The sequence below is a fragment of the Plasmodium berghei genome (genome assembly GCF_900002375.2).
Source record: "Plasmodium berghei ANKA genome assembly, chromosome: 11".
Lineage (NCBI taxonomy): Eukaryota > Apicomplexa > Aconoidasida > Haemosporida > Plasmodiidae > Plasmodium > Plasmodium berghei.
In genome coordinates this window covers 171,730-198,668 of record NC_036169.2, presented here as the reverse complement: position 1 = coordinate 198,668, position 26,939 = coordinate 171,730, and the positions used below count along the sequence as shown (strand labels likewise).

The 26,939-nt window shown below is 19.7% G+C and overlaps 4 protein-coding genes across 4 annotated transcripts; 2 read left to right on the top strand and 2 right to left on the bottom strand.

Annotated features, from left to right (window-relative positions):
• Positions 1-744: 744 nt before the first annotated feature.
• Positions 745-7,745, top strand: PBANKA_1104600 (MMS19-like protein, putative; the record flags this gene model as incomplete). The annotated part of the gene is made up of 2 exons (XM_034565571.1): positions 745-7,467; positions 7,659-7,745. 2 exons carry the CDS (start codon positions 745-747, stop codon positions 7,743-7,745), a joined length of 6,810 nt encoding a protein of 2,269 aa, XP_034422255.1.
• A 270-nt stretch (positions 7,746-8,015) lies between these two features.
• Positions 8,016-9,539, bottom strand: PBANKA_1104500 (conserved protein, unknown function; the record flags this gene model as incomplete). Its single annotated transcript, XM_034565570.1, has 9 exons — positions 8,016-8,112; positions 8,242-8,292; positions 8,404-8,469; positions 8,560-8,573; positions 8,747-8,797; positions 8,900-8,976; positions 9,138-9,197; positions 9,291-9,360; positions 9,489-9,539. The coding sequence occupies 9 exons, from the start codon at positions 9,537-9,539 to the stop codon at positions 8,016-8,018; spliced, it is 537 nt and encodes a 178-aa protein (XP_034422254.1).
• A 1,336-nt stretch (positions 9,540-10,875) lies between these two features.
• Positions 10,876-24,306, top strand: PBANKA_1104400 (conserved Plasmodium protein, unknown function; the record flags this gene model as incomplete). Its single annotated transcript, XM_034565569.1, has 1 exon — positions 10,876-24,306. The coding sequence occupies one exon, from the start codon at positions 10,876-10,878 to the stop codon at positions 24,304-24,306; it is 13,431 nt and encodes a 4,476-aa protein (XP_034422253.1).
• Positions 24,307-24,550: 244 nt separating this feature from the next.
• Positions 24,551-25,891, bottom strand: PBANKA_1104300 (centrosomal protein CEP120, putative; the record flags this gene model as incomplete). The annotated part of the gene is made up of 1 exon (XM_034565568.1): positions 24,551-25,891. The coding sequence occupies one exon, from the start codon at positions 25,889-25,891 to the stop codon at positions 24,551-24,553; it is 1,341 nt and encodes a 446-aa protein (XP_034422252.1).
• Positions 25,892-26,939: the final 1,048 nt, after the last annotated feature.

Genomic DNA, 26,939 nt, shown 5'->3' with positions numbered 1-26,939 from the left:
AAAAACAAAATATAGGGTGAAATATGAAAAAAATATAAGGAAAATTCAAGCATAAAATATGAATACATATATACAATCATTGAATATAATATCTCTATTTTTCATTATATGCATTGTATGTATGTATGTATTATTATTTTTATTTATTTCGTTCATATTTGTAGAATCTTCAATATAGTTATGAATATATATATATATATATATAATTGTTTTACGAATCATATCATTAAACAAACATAATAAATTTATAAGCTTCTTTACATAAAAAAAAACTTTTTGTATATGATTATCCTATGGTGTTATACAAGAATAGTTCATAATATTTATGTTATTAATAATGTTTTTGTTTTTTTTTATCATTCATAAATATATTTTATAGAAGAAAAAGCATTGGAATTATTTCCAAGTATTTTGGTTGATCATTACATATACATATGGATGTATAAGAAAGTTATAAAAATAGAGAATATTTAATTTTATAAAAAATAAAAATAAAATATTGTCTACTGAAGAAATTTAAGCATATTAATTGGGCGATAATTCGACGGGAAATAAAAATCAGTTTATAATAGCTAGCCGCGAAAAAAATACATAATAGCATGTACATGTATAGGCGCAAATTTTGCATATCCATAAAATATCAATATAATAGATCAATCCGAATATTTGTAAATTAGTACACAATAAGAGAATAATAAAAACACGGGAAACTATCTTTTTTTGTAGATATGCTTGTTAAAAAAAATGGATGAAGTGGAAAATCTGATAGAGGAATACATTTCACCTGAACAAACCATGCTTCGTTATGGAAAAGAAAAAAAAATAGAATTAATTTATGAAAAAAATAAAGATAAAGAAGAAAAAAAAATAAGAAACGAGATACTAAAAAAGTTAGTTGATTTCATAGAAAATGATCCAAAAAAGGATGTAGATGAAACAAATGAAAAAACAGAAAATCATGAAGAGAATGACTGCACATTCAGTGCAATAACTACAAATGTAGAGTGTAAAAATGACATGACCTGTTCAGAAAAAAAAAGGTTAATTGATCAGAATAAAAAAAATAAAAAGCTAATTGACATTATTATGTACTTAAAGAAATACAATTTTTGCAATGAAAATATAAAAAGAGGGACATCGGTAAATTTAATATCTCAATTATTTGAAGAAATTGATTTTATAGAATTAGAAATAGAATATTTTAGAGCTATAATTAATTTTTTTATTAAAAAAATTGAAGATTGGCATTGTATAAATGGTGTTTTGAATTTTTTTTTAATTATTTTTGAGCGATATAAAAAGAAATTAGAAGAAATGCGATATTATGATGAGATTACAGAAGAATATAAGAAATTATTTATTTCAAAAAATAAAAAGGAAAAAAATAATATGAGTAACAATGACAATACCGATGATAAAAATAAAATAATAGGTAGCGAAAATGAAGAAATAAATGAAAATGTAATATCAAATTATTACAGTAATTATAATAGTGAAAATGAAAGTAATGAATCTTGGAGAAGTAGCTATAACAATTATCATGAAAAATATAATAGACGAAATAATGATTTTGAAGAATTCGAAAATGAAGAAGAATCAGAAGATGAAAAAATTAAAGAAAATAATATTTGTATTGTTTATAAAATTATGAAAACAATATTCAAGCATATATTTGCACCGAGTTATTTACAAATAGTAAGATTAAAATATTATAAAATAATTTTAATATCATTAGAACATTTTAAAAATGAAATAACAAATATTCCAAACTTTATTAATAAAATTCAAGTACAATTAGAAGGGGAATCAGATCCTAGAAATATTTTATTCTTATTTGAAATCATATATATATTATGCAATAAATATATATTACCTCTTAGCGAAAATTCGCCTATGATAAATATTTATGACGATTTTGAGAATAAAGATGATGAAAAAGAACAATATAATAGTATATTTTCATGGAAAAAAGAAAATGAATATTTAAAATCATTAATTGATATAGCATTTTATTACTTTCCTATTGAATTCATTAACACAGATGGACGATATGATTTTGTAAGTGAAGAAGATTTACAAAAATCTTTTATAAAATGTTTAAAATCTAACAAAAGATTAGGAAGTTATATAATTGTGAATATATTAGACCACTTTTATAATTCTGAAAATGAAGAAATTAGTGAAAAAAATTTAAAAAACATTTTAACAACTTTAAAGATATGTGTTCCATTTTATGGATTAGATTGTTGCTCTCAATATATAACAACTGTTTTAGGATTAATTGAATTAGAATGTATCGAAAATAATAATGATGAAAATATGACTAACTATTTGATTGAAATTCTTTTAATATTTATAAATTTATTAAACAAGGAAAATAATAATAAAAAAAAATATAATTTATATAATAAATATTTTATAAACATTTTTAAGAAATTTCAAACATATGTAATATTACATAGATGTATGTATGAAGGAATAGATTCTGATATATCAAGTTTTGTGAATTTAGAAAAAAACGACATATTTTCAAACATTGATAGTAAGGAATATATAAATAGTTTTTTCCTTAAAAATAAAAATGAAGAGGAAGATAACGAGCAAATATCCGAATCTGATAATGAGTTACAAATCGAAAAGGAAAAAATAAAAGTGCCTAAAATGTTCGATATATTTTCTAATAATATTCATGATAATGATTTATCATATGAATGGGACGTTTCAGAAGGTTACCAAAACATTGAAAGCGGTGAAGAATATGAAAAAGATGAGTGCGAAAAAAATGGAGAAAAAAGTAGCGACAAAGATAGCGAAAAAAGTAGCGACAAAGATAGCGAAAAAAGTAGCGACAAAAATAGCGACAAAAATAGCGACAAAAATAGCGACAAAAATATCTTATCGATATTAAAAGAAAAGAATGAAATTGACAAAATAAATGAACAAAAGGATAAAGAAAAGAAAAAGAATAAAATAAAAGTAGACAAGTTTCATGTAATTGAAAAAATATTAACACATATAGCAAGTAGCAACATATACATTTGTTTGTTAACCCTAAAATTAATAATAGTACCAATGATAAAAGAATGTTATTGTATGATTAAGATTTTGAATCTTCAAAATAATAATAATAAAGATAAAGAAAAAATATGGAACTTATTTGTAATATATGTAAATTTTGCAAATAATTTGATAGAAAAAAGTATAAAAATTGATGACATTGGGGCACTAAGAATTAGTTTTATATATGAAATATATATACTGATAAAAATATTTAATGATGGAAAAAATGATATATTTTATAATTACCATAATTCTGGATTGCAAATTTTTAATATTTTTTCTAATTTTTTATGTATACACTATTTTGAGGATAATAAAAATCAGGAAAAGAAACAAATTAACTATTTTTCAGAGGAAATAAAAACAGTAAATGATTACAAACAAATTGATAATTGGGAATATTTATTGTTTTATAAATCACTTTTATCTTTTTTCTATATCATTGAATTCCATCCTTTTAAAGTTAAAAACCAAATTGTGTTGTTTTATAAAGGAAAAGAAAAGAAGGATAAACATGAAGAAATAAATATGAATAGTTTTGAATTTATTGATATATGGAGAAAAGGAATAATTAAAGAGCATATAAATTATGTTAATGATATTAAAGAAAATAATGAAAAAATATTAAATCAGAATAAAAATTATAAAAAAAATGATTTATTTTATTTTTTAATTTTAATAAATAAAATAATTAAATATAAATATAAACATATACAAAATTATATTCATTTTATTTTATTTAATTTGTCTTTTTTTATTATAAAGTTATATTATTCTGAAAATAAAAATTATAAAAATTATTTAAATTTATTAACATTTTTTTATGATGTTAACATAAGTTATATAATTTTTCTAATAACCAATATATATTCATTTGTTTTGAAATATTTTTATAATTATGTAAATACAATAAAAAATACTTTTCTAAAAGTTCATAAAACAGATACTATACATGATATTTCACAAAATTTGATAAATACCGATTTAAAAGAAAACGACATCTTTTATAATTCCCCAAAACATGACTCAAATAATGAAGAATTTTTCTGTTTTTATTCGACTAGTTCAGACAAAAAAGTCAAAAAAAATAATGCAGATATTTCTGAAAAAATATTTCCAAAACATTCAGAATCTTCACAATCGATTAAAAAATTTAAGAATTTTATTAAAGAATGTGAAAAAACTAATAATAATATATTTTTCAAACAAAGTATGTTTAAATATGGTTCTAAATTGATTCCAAATTTATTTTATGAAATAGAAAATAAGATGAACAATATAAATGAAAGAATTGAATTTAATCAAATAAAAATTATAATAAATGAAAAAATAAAAAAAGATGATATTATTCCTTTTTATTTTTCTTTTCTTCTCTATATATGTTATTTTTATACACATTGTCTTTATGAAAAAAATGGTGTAAATATCGAAACAATAAAAAATTTTAAAGAAAAAAAAAATGAAGTTTGTAATCAAATAAGAAACATTTATGAAGATAAAGATGAATTGTATAGCTTCTACATGTATGTAAACATTTTTGAAATAGTTGAATTATGTATAAAATATATATATGAAGAAAAAATAATAAGATATATATTTATAGATACACTTAATAATAATAAAAAATTGTATAATCATTCTAATAAATATGGATGTATAAATTTGATTAATGATAATGACGATTTATATTATTATTCAACTTATATAAATGCTTTAACAAATTTTATAAAATTAAATGAAATTAAAAATGTAAAAATTATTAATATTATTATAAGCATGGTTAAGGATGATCAAAATAATGATTTAAAAGCTTGTATTTTGAGTTTTTTAAATAAATTTTTTTTTTTTACGAATATATTAAATATCGAAATAAACTCATTTTTATATCTATTAATTGAAATAGTATTAATGTGTAATATGAATTATAGACATAATAAAGATGATATTATTTGCAATCAAAATCTTCAAAATCTTAAAAAAAATCAAATATTATTAACTTATTTGTATAATAAGGCAAAAAAGTGGATTAATCACATTTTTATTTTCCTTAATCAGGATCAAAAAACAGAATTTTTAAAAAACATGATTATGATTTCTGTAAATTCAAATGGATTAACTAAAGAGAAATATGATAAAATACCTATACAAGATAATTATATTTTTATTGAAAAACATAAAAATTTATTACTGAAAAATTGTCCAACTCTTTTATTATTTATTCCTTATTTGTTATCATCTCATATATATATAGAGGAAGAATATGCTAACTTGCTTTTAAAATTGTGTATATATATATTTTTTTTTAATATATATAAAGAAAGTTCTGGAAATAAGAATGAAGAAATCTTAAATAATGATGGAATGGAACTTATAAAGGAACCAATTGAAAATATCACCATTTTAAAGAAATATAAAATTGAGAATAGTTCTACATATTTAAAAGATGATATTCAAAATATAAAAAAAAATTTAAATAAAATAAATTCTGAATTATTTAAAAATTTATATAAATGCAGTTTAACAATTATATCAGTTATACTTGCACACAGTTATATAAATAAAGAGGATGCTTTAAACTTTATTTATCAATATTTTGATGAAATAAAATATTTAAATTTATCTACAAAAAGTTCGTTACTTTATAAAAATATTATTGATCAATTTACAGAAATTTATAAATCATTTATACATATTAAAAAAGGTGTAAAATCATATGAACATAATAATAATTTTTTTATTTTTTTGTCTAAAACCTTTGAAGTGAATTTTGATCAAAATTATTATCAAACTCATGATTTTATATTTTTTATCTTTGATCAAATTTATTTTATTAATAATAATAATACAGAAATAGAAACGTTAAATTATCAACATATTGAAAATATTGATTATGAGATTCGTATAATTGGATCATCTTATCTAAAAGCTGGTGATAAGGGAAAGGATAAAATACTTGTGAATATAAGCACTGATAAAATAGATGGCAATAGTAAAACATATGGAAATATTAAAATACGATATAATTGGGAATGCTTAGAACAAATAAAAAGGGACCCTAATAAATCAAATTCGTCTAAAACTTGTATTATTAGATTAACAAATTTGAAAAACATAATTTCAAAAAAAGACAAAAATTGTACAAATATAAACTGCGACAGCTTTTTTTTGAATTGCCATTTTTTTTTTTCTATTTATCAAATATTTCAAACCTTTTATGATTTAACTTTTTATATTAAAAACAATGAAAGAAATAATATGGAAATAGATATTATGGATGAAAATCTTGAAAATCTATATGAAAATATGAATAACGAGCGTGAAAAATATACATATATAATTTTTTATTTTCATTATATTTCTTATATATATGAAAAAATATATCACACTATACATAATATTGATACAAACACATTTTATGAAGAACACAATTATAACAAAATTTATTTTATAAAAAGCTTAGAATTTTTTAAGCTTTATAAAACTATATTAATTAATTTTATATACACATTATATAATTATTTATATTTTATTCAGATAACAAATAAATATATTACTATTACGGAATTTTTATTTATACTTAACGATTGGGATATATCTATAAAACATTCTTTGTCGTATAATTTTATAAAAGAAAATGAAAAAATTACAAAATTTGTTAATTATTATTGCTTAAATGATAAAATATATCAAAATCATGAGTTGGATACTAGTTCCTCTTTATGGGCTTATGATGATAAAGAGCGTAAAAATTTAACTGAAAATAATAAAAATATTTTGCAAAATTTGAGATATAATAAAAAAGAGAATCGTAATAAATATAATTGTAAATATATTAGTCTTATACATATAATGTCTATTTTTTTATTAAACATGACTATCGAAGAAGTGCTAAAAAATCACTACAATGTTATGAAATTATCGATTTTAAAGGGAATAAATAAAGTTGCAAACTTTTTTATTAACAAATCAAGCTATTTATACAATAATAAAAGATATATAAATAATGTTTTAAGGAAAAATATTAACATAGTTAAGGATATATTTTCAGATACAAATAAAACTTGCAAAAATGAAGAAAAACGAATTTTAGTGAAACAAATTATATCATTAAACATATTATGTTGTTTGCGTTTACTATATCTTATATTTAAACTTTTAAATTATTTTTTAAAATATGAAAATATAAATGAAAATATAAATCTTGAACCTTGTGACGATAAAAAAAAAAAATCTTTAAATAATCAATTGCAATTTTTGTTATCATACAAAAATATAATCATTAAGTCAGTAATGAAAATAATGATTTCTGTTCCTTTTAGTTTAGTTAGATATATTTGTGCTTGTATTTTTTATCTTCTTTCTTTTTATAATTATCAATCTTTTTTGCCATATTCCATAATCCAGGATGTAAGCAATTATTATTATATACTATTGTGTGTGCATGTATATATATTTTTTTTTAATTTCCATTATTTTTATAGCGTCTATATATTCATATATCATTTCTTTGAAAAGTGTTATATGTGTGTTTATTAGCTATCTTTATTTCTTTATTTTATTTCATTGCTTTATTTCTTTATTTTTTTTCATGTTTTTAGATAAATTGGAACTTATCCGTAGCCTCAAACGACCCACATAAAAACGTTCGAAAAATCGTAATGTTGTGCAGATCGAGATGGATGTAATTATTATTTTATTACAAACATAAATTAATATAATTCGAAAGAAAGTTATATAACCGTGATTTTATATAAATGAAAAAAAGAGGATGGATATTGGAATATATATTTCATAAAAATATAATAATAAACAAAATGAATGTGGTTGATTATTTAAATAAGGAATGTGTAAAATGTGTATCATAATTCACACAAATACATTTCCGATAATAAATAAATCCAAAAAGTAAAAAATTATTAAATAGAAAAATATAAACAAATATATTGAGGATATCCCTAATTTATTTGAAGAATATAATTGATCAAAAAAAGAAAAATTACTAGCAAAAGCATGGAGATAAAGGGCCCATATATTACGAAAACATCGATCCAGCTGAATGTACAGGAAAAAAATGGGAAAATATATGACCAGGCAAGGTAAATATTGCCATTAATATGTATATATATAATTAATGAAAAGCAAGAATAATATATGTATTAATTTATCATTTTGAAATATTACGAAATAAAACGACCATAAATCGTCAAATGTAAAAAGACTTGAAAAGGTGTCCTATAAAAAATTAAATAATAAAAAAAAATAGTACATTATGAAGGTATGAATTGTAATGCAATATAATTATAAAAATATTTGACAAATTTACATGAACAGTCATAATTTTACCAATCAGATTTCCCTTTGTAATTTATATTATTTAATGCAGTAGCTACATGATGATGGCAATTATTTCTGAAGGGGATACATATATGTATATGATAATTTTAAATGTGTATATTCCAAATTAAAAAAAGAATTACAGATTAATATTTTATTTTTTACCGAAATAAATTATGCTGAATGAAAAAGAAGGAAATAAGCAGGTGAATATCCAAAAAACAAAAAAATAATAAGGTTATACAATTTGATAAGAAAAAGGGTATGATAGAATGGATATAATTATTAAAATGTGTATTAATAATAATATAATGATTTTTTATATTATATGTAAAATGAATATTATTTGTACTGTTCTGTTGGAAAATTCATTATCCGCTTTAATTATGGCATCATCATAGGACTATGAAATCAAATAAAAAATAAATGCAATTTATTGATAAATATGATAGGAAATATATATAAGTTGATGATATATAATTTTTATAATTTTTTTTTTTAATACAGAATCAGTAATTGATAATGGAAGTTTATTTTTGTCAAGTTTCCAGTATTTCATTGGATCGCCAAATCCCATATTATCTACAATTTTAGAAATAAGAATGGATGATATTTTATTCTTAAAATTTCAAAATATAATAGTGCATATAAAGACATATGTTGATCATATTGTTTTTAAATAATTAGGCAGCATATATGTATAATAAACTAAAACTACGACTTATAATATATATAGGAATTACCAACAGAAATGGTATATGGTCCTGAGAAATCATGAATAATACCTGTTGAAGTGCAGATACCTAAGAATATATAATGATTTCAAAAATATTTTAATAGTATCACAATTGTGAATATCCATATATGTGCTCTTATCGTTTTAAAATTTAATTTACCAATATGCCCAATGACTGGAATAAATGTGGATACAAAAGGAAGATATGTAAATACTACGCAATATGGAAACTGCTCATAAAAAATATGTATATATAATATATGATTGAATATAATAAGGGTTATATTATGAAAGTATATATATATACACAAGCCTAACAAAAGTCGTTATTTTTTTTGGGGACTTATTGTTTAATAACCTTGTTGTCTTTTTTATTAATTTCCATATTTTGCATAAAATTATCTGACATATTGTTTATTCAATTAAAATAAATTAAATAAAGATTTATAAATTTGTAATAAAAGAAAAATTTAAATTAAATATGTGAAAATGAAATATGGTATGTGTGTATCCTTGGGAATATAAATTTTAGGATAATTAAAAATATATTTGTTTTTGCATTTTATTCTTCGAGACATTATTCTTTTTTCTTTATTTTTTATATTTTATATATAACAGTTTTGTGCTATTTTCATGGGCTATTTTTATATGTACATAATATATGCATGCATTTATTTTAATTAATTATTATTTTTTTTTTTTTTTGTAAGGTTAAGCAAAATATGTTAACACACAAACTTATTAATATGCTATTCACAAAAATAATTTATGTTTGAATTTTTCCCCCATTTATTATAAAAGAATTAAATCGAACTGTATTCTTATTATAATAGTTTTACATTTATATATATATATGCTTATATATATTTATATTTTATTTTGTGTGCTACATTTTATGATTAAGAAAATAAAGTAGCTTATTTCATTGATGGACAATAGTTTTGTATTTTTTTTTTTTTGCAATAATATAAATATCTGTATTGTGTATATATATTGTAGCATTTGCATATATCCATATAAAATAATTTAATATATATTTTATTTCAATTTTTTTGATTGGAACTTTTAATATATATAATGATTTACACGTTTTGAAAATGTTTAGAATTTCTTCTATTTTGTTCATATTTATTTGATTTTGTATATATGGGTATATTTTTTTTTTATTTAATATTTTTTGTTGTAAAATAATTCTGAAAAGCTACTAATATTTAATTTATTTTTATTTCTGATAATATGTGTTTGCAGACATGTATTAATCGTTTCGTTTGCTTTTCTTTGGACGATTTGCAAATCCTGAAATATAATTCCTCTATATTTGTATATAAAAAAAACTAATATTTTATGTACCTTTCCTTTGTACATATTTATAGTTTGATATAATGATTTTATTCATTTAATATTTATATTTTTTATTGTTTGCAATTATATAGTCATTTGTGTATTAAACACTATTTGAGTATCTGTGATTAATGTTTTTTACTTTGTATATCACATAATTATATATATAAAGTTAGTTTATTTAATATCCCAGAATATATATACATATATGTATGTGTGCTTTCACACATGTATGGTTGTTTATTTCGTTTAACACTTTATGAATAAATAATGAGATATAATTTTTTTTTTTTTATAATAACTTATTATCGTTATGTTTTAGTATTTAGAAATATATTTTTTTTAAAAAGGAAAAACAGTAAATTTTCTTTATACAGATATATATTAAGAAAAATGTCTTTAAAATGATGGAAAAAAAAATAAATGAAAGTATATGCTCATCTGTTGGGAGTAGCATATTATATGATATGTTATCATGTGGGAATGAAAAAAGTAAAAAGACATTAAATGAGATAAACGAATTAAAAGAAAAAAATAAAAAAATTATGAAAAATGAGATAAAAGAATATGAAATAGTTCATCATTTAATAAATGAAAGAATAGAAACAATGCCAAATATATTATATAATTTTAATGATTCTATAAAAAACATTTTAAATTTTAGTCAGAATAAATCATCACTTTCTAATATATATGATAATGAAAGTTGTAAAAATATAAAACACAAAAATGATTTCCTAGAATGTTCTGAATCAGATAGAGCGTTATTTCATCTAAATTATAATAATATTGAAATGCATGATTTGAATTCAAAAAATAATTCTAAAAAATTAATAATAAATAGTAGCTGTTTATTAAGTGATGATAATGAATATTGGGAAAGTAAAACTACCAGTTTGTTTACTGAATCAGAAATGAAACAAAATAAATACAATGATATTGCTGAAAAAATGAAGAATATAGGTTTTGATAATATGTGCAACATAAACAGTTCTATTATAAATATATCAGAATTAAACAATAAAATTGAAAAAGATAAATTATCATTTTCATTTTATAATAAATATAATATAAAACCTGAGGCATCAAATATAAGTTTCGAAAATTTAATTTCTTTATCAAAAAATGATAGAAATAGATTACAGAAATTTGATAAATTGAAGGAAATAAAAAGCGATAATATAAAGAAGGATATAATAGAAAAAGAAAAAATAAATTTATTAAATTTGAAAAAACAAAATGAGAAATATATCAATGAAATAATTAGTGATATAAATAATATAAATCAATCTAGGTGTTCACTTTTTGAAAATATAAATAATGATAAAATTTCTAGTAAAAAAAATATACAAAATTTATTATTAAATGATGTGAAAAAAGATAAAAATAATTTGAATAAATATAATGAACAAAACAAATTATCTTTTTGTAGCGAACATAAGCATAATATAATAGGACATGATATAAGAATATATTCACAGTATTTTAGTAAATGTAAAAGTGAACAAAATGAAAAAGATGAAAAAAGTAGACAAAAAATATCAAGAACGGTCAATATACCTATTAATGTAATGAAACAGGGTAAAGAAACTGTAGTAGAATTTAATTTTAATAACATATCAAATAATAATTTAGAAAATATAAATTATACAATAGTAGACAGATGTTCGTATATCACACAAAAATTGAACAATCCCAAAAAGATTGTTTTAAAGTTTTCAAAATTATACATTGGAAATGATGAAAATAACATGGAAAACTTACATGTTCTGAGTCAAAAAATAAAAAATTATGAAAAAATTTATGCATGTTTTTGCATTCCAATTGGATATGAAAATGTGAGAATTAGTAAAAAAGGAAAACGGTGTTTTAGTTTAACTTCTGACATATTCAAAGAAAAATGTGAAAGTTGTGAAAATGGAAAAAGACAAATGGGGAAAATGAATCAATCAAATTGTGAACAAATTAAATATAGACATTTAACCGAAATTGATAAAAGTAAAAAAAATATAAAAAAAGGAAATCGAATTTATCATAGTTTTTATGTTGAAAGTAAAAAGATAAATAAAGATTGTATAGATTTTTTTTATGAAATATATTTTAGTGTTAATAAAGAAATTTTGAAAAATATCGAATATGGTTCCATTTTGGTATGTGGGGAAAATATTAGTAATATAAAAAATAGCAATATATATGAATCTATATTAAATGAAAAAAATAAAAATGTAGATTTATTTGAATATCCTTTTTCTTTACCAAATAACTGTGAAATTCTAGGTTTTTCTAAAATACCAGTGGCACATATTTCGAACGCAAAAATTCGAATTAAAGAAATGAGCATGAATAATTCAGATTTAGAAAATATTTATAAAAAATGTGTTTTTTTATTTTACACATATTTAAACATGTTTGAAATAAAAAATAATATACAAAATTGTTTAACCAATTGTATTTTTGAGAAAACTGAAAATAAAGATGCATGCGTCGAAGATACAAATAAAGAATGTTTTAAATCAGATAATGATAAAAATGTAAATTATAATAAATTAAATATTTCAAACATAAATAATAATTATGAGAAAAAGGATAAACAATCAGGAAATTGTAACAACATTTTATCAGATTCAATAACAGAAAAGGTGAAAAAAACAGATATTCATACAAATGTGATTTTGCAAAAATATGAAATAAAAGAAAAGGAAAATGATAGAATAATTGCAAAAGATGAAATAAATATGGAAATCTTAAATAATATAGAAAATGAAATAGTTAATAAAGATAATCTAAAGGAAAATATTAATAATAATAAAAAAGAAGATGAAGAAATATTATATATATATATCGATAAAATTGTAAATTTGTCTAATTTCTCATTTGGTAATCTTTCTATTTGTATTCGTTTATATAAAGATGAAAAATATTTTTATAAAAATTTTAGTATAGATACTGAAAAAAAAATGTGTATATTATTATTTTCAAAAAGAAAACTTATAAATATTTCTGAGATTATTTTTGAAATATGGAATAATTTATCAAAGAAAGAAAAAAACATATTAGAACCCGAGGAAATAGGAGAGTGTTTAGGAATCATAAAAACAGATGTTAAAGATTTAAAGAATAATAAAAATATAACATATATCGAAAAAAATCTTGATCTTAGTTACATATTTTATAATGATAATATAAATTTTATGTTTAGAATAATGATAGTTAAGGAATTAAAAAATATGTATGAAAATGTTATGAATTTTTGTATAAATTATTTTGAAAATAATTATACAAATGTAGATAATGATAAAACGAATTGTTTAACTCCGTTAAAACTCAAAGATTATTCATTTTGTTTGAATAAACATTCAGAAAATTTGAAAAAAACAAATGATGTAAATAATTTTGATATTTATGAAATAAACAGAGAAATTCTTAGAAGGGATATACATGGAAATGAAATAATTGATAGTATTTTAAAAAAAAATAAAACTTTTGAAAATAATTCAAAATTAGAAAATAAAAAAAAAGAGAGTGAATCTATTTATCCTTTGAAAAATAATGAAAAAATAGATGATAATAAAGATATAGATTATTTTTCTAATTTAAAAAATGATGAAAAAAATTTAAACAATGATAAAATGGTAATTGATAATGATGAAAATGGAAAAAATATATATATAAATAAAATATGTCTTAAAAATGAACTTTTTCTTTTTGGAATGAACGAAAAAATTGTTAATATGATAATCGACGATATAGAAAATAATAATTATTTTATTAATGAAAATAATTCAAAATATATTTTAAAAAATAATTTTGAAGAATATATATATAAAATACATAATAAATGGGAAAAGCTATCAAATAAATTATTTTTAAAAAATAATAAAAATATGATGTTAAATGATGTGTGTGAATATTTAGACAGTTTATATATTGATGATGATAATTATTTGTCTAAAAAAGATTTTTTTTTATTTTTTCAACAAGTTGGTATAATTTTTGTAGACACATTAATATTTGATGAATTGTGTTTATTATTTTTTGATAAAAAAAAAGGGAAAATCGAATTTTCTCTTTTTTCTTTATTAATTATAAAAAAGGGAATAATTGAAACAAAAAATTTATTATATGGTTATAATATATTAGTTAGATTTTTTGATTTTTTAAAAGTTAATAATATAACTATAGAATATTTAGAAAATGAAATATTTAAAATAATGTTACAAAATAATTATTATTCTGAGCGAATAAGAAAATATATGTCAACAATAATTATGACAATACCACCTAATATTCAAAATAAAAGACCAAACGAAAAATTATCAATATTTTTAAAAGATAAAGATAATATATGTTCATGTACATCTTTACTTTTTTTACATTCTATACAATTTATTTTAAATAAATATAATAATCAAAATTTTTCATCGTTTGAATTATTTTTTCTTGTTAAATATATTATGCATAGTCAATATAAATATATATTACCGGATATGCATGTATTTATAAATGAAATAAAAGGTATTGAAAAAGTAAATATAACATTTTTCCTTTGTCTATATTATATATATACATATCAAAGTAGAGATGTAGAACCTGAATCTATAAGCGAGTTTGACAAATGTGGTCATAATAATTATCATAATGGAAATGATAATTGTATATCTGATTCAGAAATAAAGAAACAGTTTGATTTTTGGAAAGAAGAACAAGTTTTATTTACTGACAAGGACAATACTCTAAATGTTTCTTATGGAAATGAAAATGAAAATGAAAATAATCATATAAATAACCATATAAACAATTTAGGAAATGATAAAGCAGAAAATATAAGCGATAATCCAGTTTTGACTTTATCTATGTTAGAAAGTAAACAAAACGATTATAAAATAATTGGAGAATATTCTTCTATTATAAATAACAATGATTTATATTGCAAACTGATTGATAATTCATCAAAAAACGAGTTGAAAAATAAAAAAGAAAAAGATTCTGAACAGATGTACAGAATACATAACATTGGATTTGTAAACCCTGAACTAGAATTCTCACAAAATAAAAGCAATAATAATGAATACAAACATAATAATCTAAAATATAAAAACGATTATGAAACTAAAGATATAGATTTAACTCAAAAATGGAAAGATGATGATGAAGAATCAAATATAATGCAAGTTTATAAAGGGGAATTTGTTAGAAATACAAAAAATAAAATTTCCAAAAAAAAAATTGAAAAAATATATGAAAAAATAACCAATAGAAAAGATATAAAAAATGGAATAACAAATTGTTTGATAATTTTATATAGTAGAATAGTCAGTGAAATTGTTAATGTTGAATATGTGGCAAAATGTTTGCAAAATTATTATGAACAAAGCAATAGGGATGAAATAAAAAAAAAATTTGGCATACTATTTATGTTGGATCAGCTTGGAATATATACTTCAATAGACATTGGAATAAATTTATTAAGATGGTATGAAAAAGAAATTAATATATTTGAAAATAAAAACATTTTTAATTATAATAACAGATTAAAAAAAATAAATAAATCAATTTCAATAAAAAATTATAATATAAACAAACATATAAGCATTATAAATAAAATTATAACTAAATATTGTGAAAATCAAAATATAGTAGGAAATATATTTTCAGGATCAGTATTAGAAAGTTTTTTTAAAATTTTAAAAGAAAGAAATCTAAATATCCAAATTTTTTCAAAAAATCCTATTTTTTCATATACAGATTTTTATAAACAAATAAAAAAGTTAAATTTGGATTTTTCCAAAAATTATATACCTCTATTATTTTGCAATTTATTATCCTATGATTTGTCTACATTTTATAGTATAAATAATAAACTTATATTTTTTGATTCTATACAACATAATTGGAATAGTTGGAATAAAATTCATTTTGAATTTTGTTATGTTATTGATAATAATTTATTTGATAAATTGGATTGTGATAAAAAAAATAATTTTGATGGAATTCTTCAAAATGTGAAACACAAACGAAAAGAATTAAATATGCATTATAAAGAAGAAGAAAAATGTGAACAAATAAAAGATATTTCACATTATGATGTTAATAAAATTTCTAATAATAATCAGAGCCCAATAAAAGATTGTTCTATTTCTTTTTATAAAAATAAAAACAAACGATCTATAAGTGTTGTAAAAAAATTTATAAAATATGATTATTTTTTCCTTCCTTTATATAGTATTTTCTTTTATTTTTCTAATAATGAATATTTGTTTGGAGAAGAATTAATAAAAATTTTTTTTTTGAAAATTTTTCAATTTGAGGTTAGGTACATAAATATAAATGAATACAGAAATAAATATTACACATTTTATGATTTTCTTGAACTCTTAAAAGAAAAAAATTTATTATCTAATTATCATCAAAATGACGATATTTTTTTTAGAAAAGATTTTTTAAAACTTATTATTTTAGTGAATCGTATGTGCTTAAACAAAAAGAAAAAATTTTCAATAAAAAATGTTAAGACAGATTGTGAATCAAAAGAAAATGATATAAATTTTGACGAAATAATACAAAAAAATATAAATACATTTTCTTCAAATTTTAAAAAAAGTTTAAATGCGATAAAAAAAAATATATATAAATTAAAAGCAGATTTTCCTGATGATTCTACATCTCTATTTGATGTATACAATGAAATATTTTATACATGCCGAGCAATTAAAATAAATACAAATTATAAAAATGAAGATAGTGATTCTAGTATTATTTTAACGAATAATAAAGAAGATATATTAGAAAATAGAAATAAATTACTGTTAAGTTATTTTATAAAAAGTAAATACATAATTAAATATATTAGGGAATATTTTTATTTATTTGTTTTGTGTGATAAAATAATGAGTCATAATAAAACAAAAAATAATAATGTGCATACAAAAGTGGAAAATAAAAATTTAATCAAACTTTCTTTTAACAATTCTGACTTTATAATTTATCAAAAAAAGTTGAAATTTTGTCAGTTAGAAAAAATGAAAACCAAAATGTATCCAAAAACAATGAAACAAATAAATAAATTGTATAATAAAAAAATGGAGGGTTATAAAAATTATGAGAACCATTATAGCAATATAAAAATAATCGACTTTCCATTTTTATATGAAGAAGTTTTTATATGTCATAAAGAAAAACAATTTGAAAAAGAAGAATATGCATATATGGTATATCCATATATATTACTATTTTGTGATTTTTTAAAAAGAATTATAAGTATATATAAAAAAAAAAATGTGTATTCAAATTATATACGTAAGTTATTCCATTTTAATAATTACGAAAAGCCAAATAAAAAATTTTATTTTATGCATAATGTCGAAAATATTATGACCAGATCAGGTAGTTTCGATTTAAAAGAATGGAATAAAATTTATACTATATTTGAAATGTTAGACATAAAAATTGATGATTTTTTTTTAAATTTATGCAATATATTAGAACAAAACAATTATATAATCACACTTTTCAATGATATAATTATATTTAACTATTCTGAAAGTACATTATTTGATATCGTATCTTTTTGCACTAATAATAAATCACATCATGTAATAAATTTGCATGAATGTGATAATGAGCTAGCCATTGAGTTTGAAAAGAATGAAAACAAAATTCCGTTAAAAGATCAAAAAAAAAAAAAAATGGATATATTTATTAAAAATACAATGTATTATATGTCTTTTAACAAATTAATATTAAATGATTTAGATGAAAATGACCAAGAACATATGCATAGACATATTATCAAGAATAAAAGTTATGTAAATTATATGGCGCACATGTATATAAGAATGCTGTTTAATGAATGCATATCATCTGGGTTAAATATAAATAAATTATTTCAAAATATAAAAACACGAAATTCTTTTATAAATATTTTATCCAAACATTTTAATCGTATATTTTCAAAATTTGATATAGATATATTTACAAAAAAATATTCATATGTTTTTGATATGACTTCTATCCATTTAAGTTTGTATAATAACTTTATTTTTTACAAAGATTTCTTAAAAGACATGTACAAGCAAGGTGATTATTACACTAGCTATTTGAAAAATAAATTATTAAATTTTTTTCTAAAAAATAAACATATATTTTCTTTGAAAAGATATAAAGGAGTAGAAATCAGAGAAGAAAATGAGATTTCTAACAATGATAATATTATTAAAATAAGGAAACAAGAAGCAGATTATTTAATACCCAGTATTGATTTAAAAAATATATTAGCATGTCATGGTGTATTTTTATCTTGGGCAGAATTATACGATTTTTTTCATCCTTTAAATAAATATTGTGTTATTCACGAAAATGAAGAAAAGAAGAAAAATATATTAAATACAGAAAATTATAAAGATAGTATAGACAATTTAAGAAATGATGAAAATTTAAATCCATATATTTTAAAAGCGTATATAAATTTTTCTAATTTATTAATAATTGCTGAAAAAATATGTATACAAGAAATAAAAATAGAAAATTATTTTTCATCAAATTGTAATAACCAATTAATAGACATATATAGTGATAATGAAGAAGCATTATTATATGATCAAAGTATTTATATTGTAGATAAAAAAAGGAAAAGTTTAGAAAAAATAAAAGACAATATTTTCCAAGGCAATGTGTTGGATAAAGATGGATATGTAAATATAAAAAACAAGGAGGAAAAAGGTCTAAATATTTCAAATGATGAATTAAATATAAAAAAGGAAAATAAAAAAAGGAAAAGCATAGAAATAAAATATGATAAAAAAAATGAAATTCGGAATAAAATGGTAATGTATAAAAAAGAAAGTGTTTTAAAAATCAAAAGAAAATTCACAAATCTAGAATATAATATTGGAAACTCAGAAAATAATGGTTATTATTATAATATTAGTTTTAATGTATTAACATTAGAAAGGGTATTATATTTATTATTTATAAAAGTTAGTAATTTATTAATAAAAAAAAACTTAAAATATGAGCAGATATATTTTGGTATAAAGAATGTAAAAGAAAAAGATATAAAAAAAAAAGAAATGAAAAATGCATGTTCATTATTATTAAATTTGAATGGTGAAGAATTGGAAAATATGATCCCTGATGATTTTATATTATGGGAACAGGATTTCAAAAAAGGTGTATTTATAAATATTCATATATTGAAAGAAGAATATGATAATTTATTTCTAAAATGTGATAAAAAAAAAAAAAGCAAAAAAAAAAACAAATTAGAAATTCACGTTGATGAATTTATTTCCTTTTTTGAAAAAAAAAGCATTAATGTTAAATTTTCAAATTATAATTTTTTTTATAATTTTTCTTATGAGTGGATAAATTTTATGAACATTAAAAATGAATATGTAAAAGGAATAGATTGTGATGAATTAATAATGAAGTTTTCAACATTTGAAAAAACAGATAAAATTTTTGAAAATTTTCAAAAAAATAAATCAAATATTTTGCTCACTAAGTTAGACAACCCTTCTATCATTAGCAAATTTGATAAAATACATTCAAAAGAAAAAATAATTGAATTATTTGAAAAAAATATAAAAGAAATAAAATGGAAAAAAATATTAATTCCTGTGTTTGAAGCAAACACATTTTATGTTCATACATTTCGAATAATACTTCGGGAATTTACAGGAATTCGAAAATTTGCAAAAAATATTGAATTAGAATATAACAATTTGATAAATAATAAGAATGGAGAAGAATATAAAGAAAATATGAATAATAGCATAGATAATGATAATTTTAAATTGTCTTATTTATGTTGTTTTGGAATGAATGAAATAGTTATTGATAATTTATTTAATAAAAATAATTATGAAAAAAGAAATAATGTTTTTTTTCTGAACTATTTATTTGAGCATAAATTTTCAACAATTAACGAAATGGATATAATAAATTTGTTCGAAAAAAATAAAAATATATTAAAATTAAAATTATTATATAAAAATAAAATTATATCTGAAGCAACTTTACATATATTAGAATTATTTTCTGTAATTAAAAATAAAAAAAAAAATGAAAATAAAACTTTATGCTTTATATCTAATAATAGAAATAACAAAGACATTTTATTTCTAGATTTAGATATATATTATGAAATAAAAATAGAATCTTCTTCAAAATCTGTAAAATTTGACACATTTCATGGAAAAATTAACAAAAAATATAAAAATGATATAATTGCTATTGAAAATGAAAATAATAATATAATAAATCCTCGATTTTTAACATTAAAAAAAAGTGAAAAACAGATAACAAATCAAGAAATAAAATTAAGTACATGCATATTGAAGAAAGAAAACGATTTAGTAAATATAGAAAAGACAATAAAAAAAAATTCAGATAAAAATAAAAAAAATGACATTTTTAATTATAGTTGGGAATATGTGTTAATGAAAAATGGGAAATGTGTGTCATCTTTAAGAAATGTGAATTTGAAAAATAATAAAAATGAGGAAAACTATCAAAATGAAAATAATGTAGACGATTCAATAAAATTAAAGAAATATGAAAATAATTCGAAGCATCCAAATTTTGTAAATATATCTATTACAGATCTTATTATACCAATTAATTTTATAAAATTTGTAAAAAATAAATTTTATGAAAGTAAAGAAAAAGAAAAGGGAAAAAATGAAGATGTATTTATTTCTATATATGTACAAATATATAAAAAAAATGAAAATGAAGAATATAAACTTGTATCTTTGTCGGCTCCAAGTATTATAAATAATTCTACATGTTTGAAAAATAAAAAATTAATAAATTTAGAAAATGAAAATGAAAATAAAAACAAAAATAACATATTAGATAAAACTAGTTGTTCTGAAAAAGATTCTCAAAAGACAGAAAAATGTTTACCGTTTAGTAAAGAAATAAAGAGTATCAAAAAAAAAGGAAAAAAATTTAAAATAAATATAATGAATGAATATTTAAATATATGTAATATACAAATTAAACATAATGAAATAATTGAAATATTTAATTTATATATTGAAGGTAAAATTGTAATCAGAGCTTTAATTTCTTATAATTATTATTCTGAGGATATAATATTAGGTGAACATTATTTTAAAATAAAAAATATAATACATGAAAATAAAGATATTTATTACTGTGCTGAACGTTTATTTTATCCAATTTTTGAATCGAATTTTATATCTAATTTGAATGAAAATGATAAAGAAATTAGTATATTACATAAAAATGTAATAGACAATGATTTTATCAATAATCAAGATGTTTGCACTTGTATAAATCAAAATAAATGTAAGGAAAATAAAGATTTGAAAATATGTGAATCATGTTCAAAAAATATTATGGGATATATTTCATATCAATATGAAATGAGAAAAGATAATACATTTAAAGAAAGAAAAAAAAGAACGAAATTGGCGATTCCAAATTTTGTGAAAATGTATTTTACAAATGGAAATGATGAAAATAATTATATTGATGAAATACATGATGATATTTTTATGAACACAATTTACGAACGAATGTTTAGAGATGTAATAAAAAATGTAAAATATAAAAAATTTGTGAATTTAGAAATATTTATAAATTCTTTGGAAAAATGTAGATATAGTAATTATATAGAATATTTTAAACAATATTTTTCTAATTTTATTAATTATAATAATTCATTATATTTTTCTTTAAAAAGTGTATTACTAATATTAGCAATTAAAGAGTTGTCTTGTAATTTTTTTAATTTTTTACAATTTTTTTCTCACGAAATAAATAAATATGTTTTTAATGTTAGCGAAATTGGAATAGTTCAATCTGCTTATTTTATAAATTGTGTTTTAAAATCTCAAAATCAAGTTACAAAAATTAAGGAATATGAAAATAAAATAAGCAAAAAACAAGAAAAAAATGAAAATTTGTGTGCAAATAAATATGATAACATAATTGGAGAATCGTTTTCTTCAGATATTTATGTAAGTAGTGATTTGAGTTCTTCTTCATTTGTGGAAATAAATCAAGAAAAAAAAGAATTAAATGAAAATAATTTGACGAAATATAAAAAAGAAATTGAAATAAAAAAGAAAAAAGAAAAAATTGGATTAAATGAAAATAATTGGTGTATAATACATAATTGGAAAAAATGGCTAGTTCAATATGAAAAAAAAAAAAAAAAATTTTTTTTTCTTTATCTTTTTTTAAATGATATTATTTCATTTTATGAAGAAAACAAAAATGAAAAAAAAAAAAAACAAAGACATTTCTTTTCTTTGATGTATGACAATTGTATTAATGTTATTAAAAAATCTCCTATTTTCAAAAAAGATGATACATCAAAGTTGGTTAGTCAAAATATAATAAATAATAAAAAAGACGATGTGAAAACAAAAAATGAAAATATTCTAAACACAAGTGGGAATAATACTGTAATGGAAGCACTGTTTAATGAAATAAAGATAAAAGATGAAATGCAAACAAGAAATATAAGCAAAGATGATGTGAATGTGAAGAATATAAATAAGTTTCCTTACTTTGTTAACATTCAAAATGAAAATAAAATTGAAACAGATATAAAAATGAATGCGAATATTAAAGCCAGAAACGACATGAATAAATTATTTTGTGAAAATAAAACATCTTTATATAAATATAATAATATAAAAAATTATGATCGAAATAAATGGGATGTTTTTAGAGAGCAGATTAATAACAAAAGTTTAGCGAAATACGAAACAAAATGTAAACTTGTGAAAAATGTGAGTAATTACATTAATAATGATGATAATGAGGTTGGTAAAAATTTCGATATTTTAAAATGTGCGAATTCAGATAGTAAGTATAAAATATACCTAAAAATAAAACGAATTAAACATTCATTTCCTCTTATAAATAACAAAAAGATAAATATATTTTTATCATTCCAAATCGTTTTAAATAATTACAAATTGTTGAAAAAGAATGGTGTGTTCCCATATTTCTTAAATAATGAAGAAAATAATTATATAATAAATAAAATTCAAGAAAAAAGTTCTATTTTTTTTTGTGACAATTATTTCGCTTTTAAATGTTCTTCAATATTATTATTGCCAAGTATTAATGAACTCAGATCTATATTTACAAAAAATAATGATGAAGCTTATCTTTATGATTTAAAATTTTATTTAAAAAATTTTTCTATACAAATATGTTTTTACAAAGCCGATGAAAATGCATCTAATATTTTAAATTCCGATTTTTCTGATAATAACCATTCAATTCAAAACAATATTTATAATGCAAGCAAGTATTTAAAAAATAAACAAAACAAAATAGACTTAATTAATAATCAAATAAATCAGTTAGGAAAATACAAGAATGTTTTAGAAACTACATATGGGCAAGCTGCTTCAAATAAGGAACTATTAATAGCCAAATCTGTCATTCCATTATCTATTCTTTTAAAAAAAAAAAAAACAAAAGTTCATGTTCCTTTAATTTTTTCACCATTTGTTACACCACATGTTAATAAAAATGAAATTGAAGTTATATTAAAATATGAAACAAGAAATGAAAAAAAATATGATGAAAAAGAATATTTATGTTATTTTAATAGTACAGACAATTATTCAAGAAAATATCACAACTTATCTAACTCGTTAAATACAATTCAAGAAATGGATAGCAATCATTTTTGTGATATTCCTTATATGCACAAACTTAAAAAAACAAAAGTCAACTTAACTAAAGATAGAAAGTTTGCTATTTCTAAAAATTACATATATGATGAAGGTTCTAATATATCACTTATGTTTGTTCCAAAAGTTCCACCTCCAATATCTTAATTCTTATTTTTTTATTAACTTGTATACATATACATTTAGTAAATTTGCATCTCCCTTTAGAAATGTTTAACCTATTTGAGGTTTGCATGGAATGGTGAGCTTACTAATGCCCATGATTTAAAATTTTTTTTTTTTTTTTATTTGTACAATCTTATACTGATTTAATTTTTAATAAAATATAAAAAAGTATGGCCATCACATTTAAGACGTTTCGTTTTTTTTTGGTTTAATATTGATTCGATTGTTATGTTTTTGGTTCTTCTTTTTCCAAGGTGTTATTATCATCATGTGCATCTATATTAGATGTATTATCAGATTCGACAAGAGATGCATCGTTTGCATTTGAGACATATCCATCCTGTTCGTTAGCTATTTCAGTGACTTCTTTTTCTTTTTTATATAAAAATTGTGTTTGTAAATATTGTGAAGAAACATTAATAGAATTCTTAAATTTTATATCAAATGATATATGATCAGTATCGTGGCAATAAGTTGTTGTTTGATCACAATTACATCTTTCTTCATTAATAAATGGACAAACATTACAAATGTTATTATTATGCATATATGTTAAAAAATATAAATTTGAGAATTTATTTTTATGTATATCATCGTGACAATCATTACAATTATTTTGACAATCTTTTAAGGAAAGAAAATAATTTAAACATGGTTTTTTATTTTGGTTACATTCATTGCATGTATGTTGTATTGTAATTTTTTTTTTTTTATTATTTTGATCATATATAATATTATTTTCTGGAATAGTATTAGTAAGTTCTTCTTTTAAGTTTTGTTTGTAATTATTCTGATTATTTTCTTCATTGTTTTTACTATTTTTTTCATTTTCATAAAATATATTCATTAGATCTTTATCTAGAACATAAAATGTAGGATGATAAGTATTTTCTTTAATCATACTTTTTTTCATTTTTTTTAAAATATTTTTATTTATAATGTTAGTATTCATTTTTTTTTTATACAGGGTATTTAATATGTTGTAATATTTTGTTTTTAAATGTATTGGTAAATGATCAAATGAATGACAAAATTTACATTCACTTTGTGATAAACATAATCGCCCTTTAATAAAATGTGTACATGCATAACATTTATTTTTAGCATGTAATATTTTATTTGGATATAAACCTGAACTTCTATTAAGATGTGAATAATGATGGCACCATTTACATTTTATATTATATTCGCATGAATTTTTATCATTTGTAAATTTATAACATGGTATACATAATCCATGCATATGCATATACTTTTGTAAAATATATAAAATAGTATCTGAATTAATATCTATTGAAAATATTTCAATTAATGAATTTGTTAAATTATCACCTTTTGTGCAATATAAATTATTAAAACATTTTATAACCTTTTTTCTATTTTCGCCTAATTGAAAAAATTCTTTTAATTCACATATTTTTTTTAAATCTGACGAATCATCATGATTTTCATTTTGTAAATGAACTTGATTATTCTGGTTTATATCCACTTCTTCATTGAGCTCATTACCTTGTCCATATGTGGAATCAATTTCTAACTGTCCACCAACTTGTAATTTGTAATCCATTTTATTTTATCTTGTTTGCCAATGAACATTAAACTGTGCAACGAACAGATGGTCAGGTAATATGTGAAAGTTGTGATGTATTCAATTTAAGAGCTGAAGCTAGTTTTGTTTAGCATCATTCCTTTCATTTATTTCACTTTTGTAAATCTCACTTTTGAGAAAATATAGAGTCAATTCATATATAATATAAAGAGTTATAAAAGTATAAACAAAAAAATAATAATAATGATATAAATAGTAAAAGCATATAACTCATACAAAAGGAGTGAATAATCAAATGCTATAAAATGTTGGGAATGCATTATTATGCTTATTTCATCGATTTTATTTTTATTATGAATTTATTTATTTTTTTTTGTGGAGTGAAAATGTGGGAAAAATAATATTTTATGTAAATAAAAAATTAAATTATTATATGAACCATATTTAAGTGTATTTATATTAAAAGTTGAAGCATTATCAATATTTACAAAACCTAAATTTTCGGCTTTATAAAAAAAGCAAACTTATAAATATTGATATATATATCTAGGATTATCAGATTGCGTTTTTTTTTTATACCAAAATATTCCTATTATATATTAAAAGGCATATTAAAAATTATTGCATGGTCAGGCGATTTTAAATTATTTTTGCTACTTTTGCTATTTTTATCATGAGATCCTGTTTCCTTCGAATACAAATGATTTGTTTGTTATCACCACGATTTAGCCATATCCCATTTATGAAAAAATTAGTTTTTATTTAAAAAAATAATTTTAGTTTATTGTTTAAAAAATGCTTTCGTAATATCCATTTTTCCGGAGTGAATATTTTCCAATTTCAAAAAAATGAAACGAAAAAAATTGCAAAAAATGTAATAAATGCAAAAATGCAATAAATGTAGGCATGATAATTTTAAAGGCGATGAAAAAAAAAAAAAAAATTCAAATATAACATGATCATATGTATGTAACACTATATGCATTAATGATTGCACGTCGATCATTTTCATGAATTGATCTCGATTATATTAATAAATTTATTAAATAATTTGTCTGAATATTTT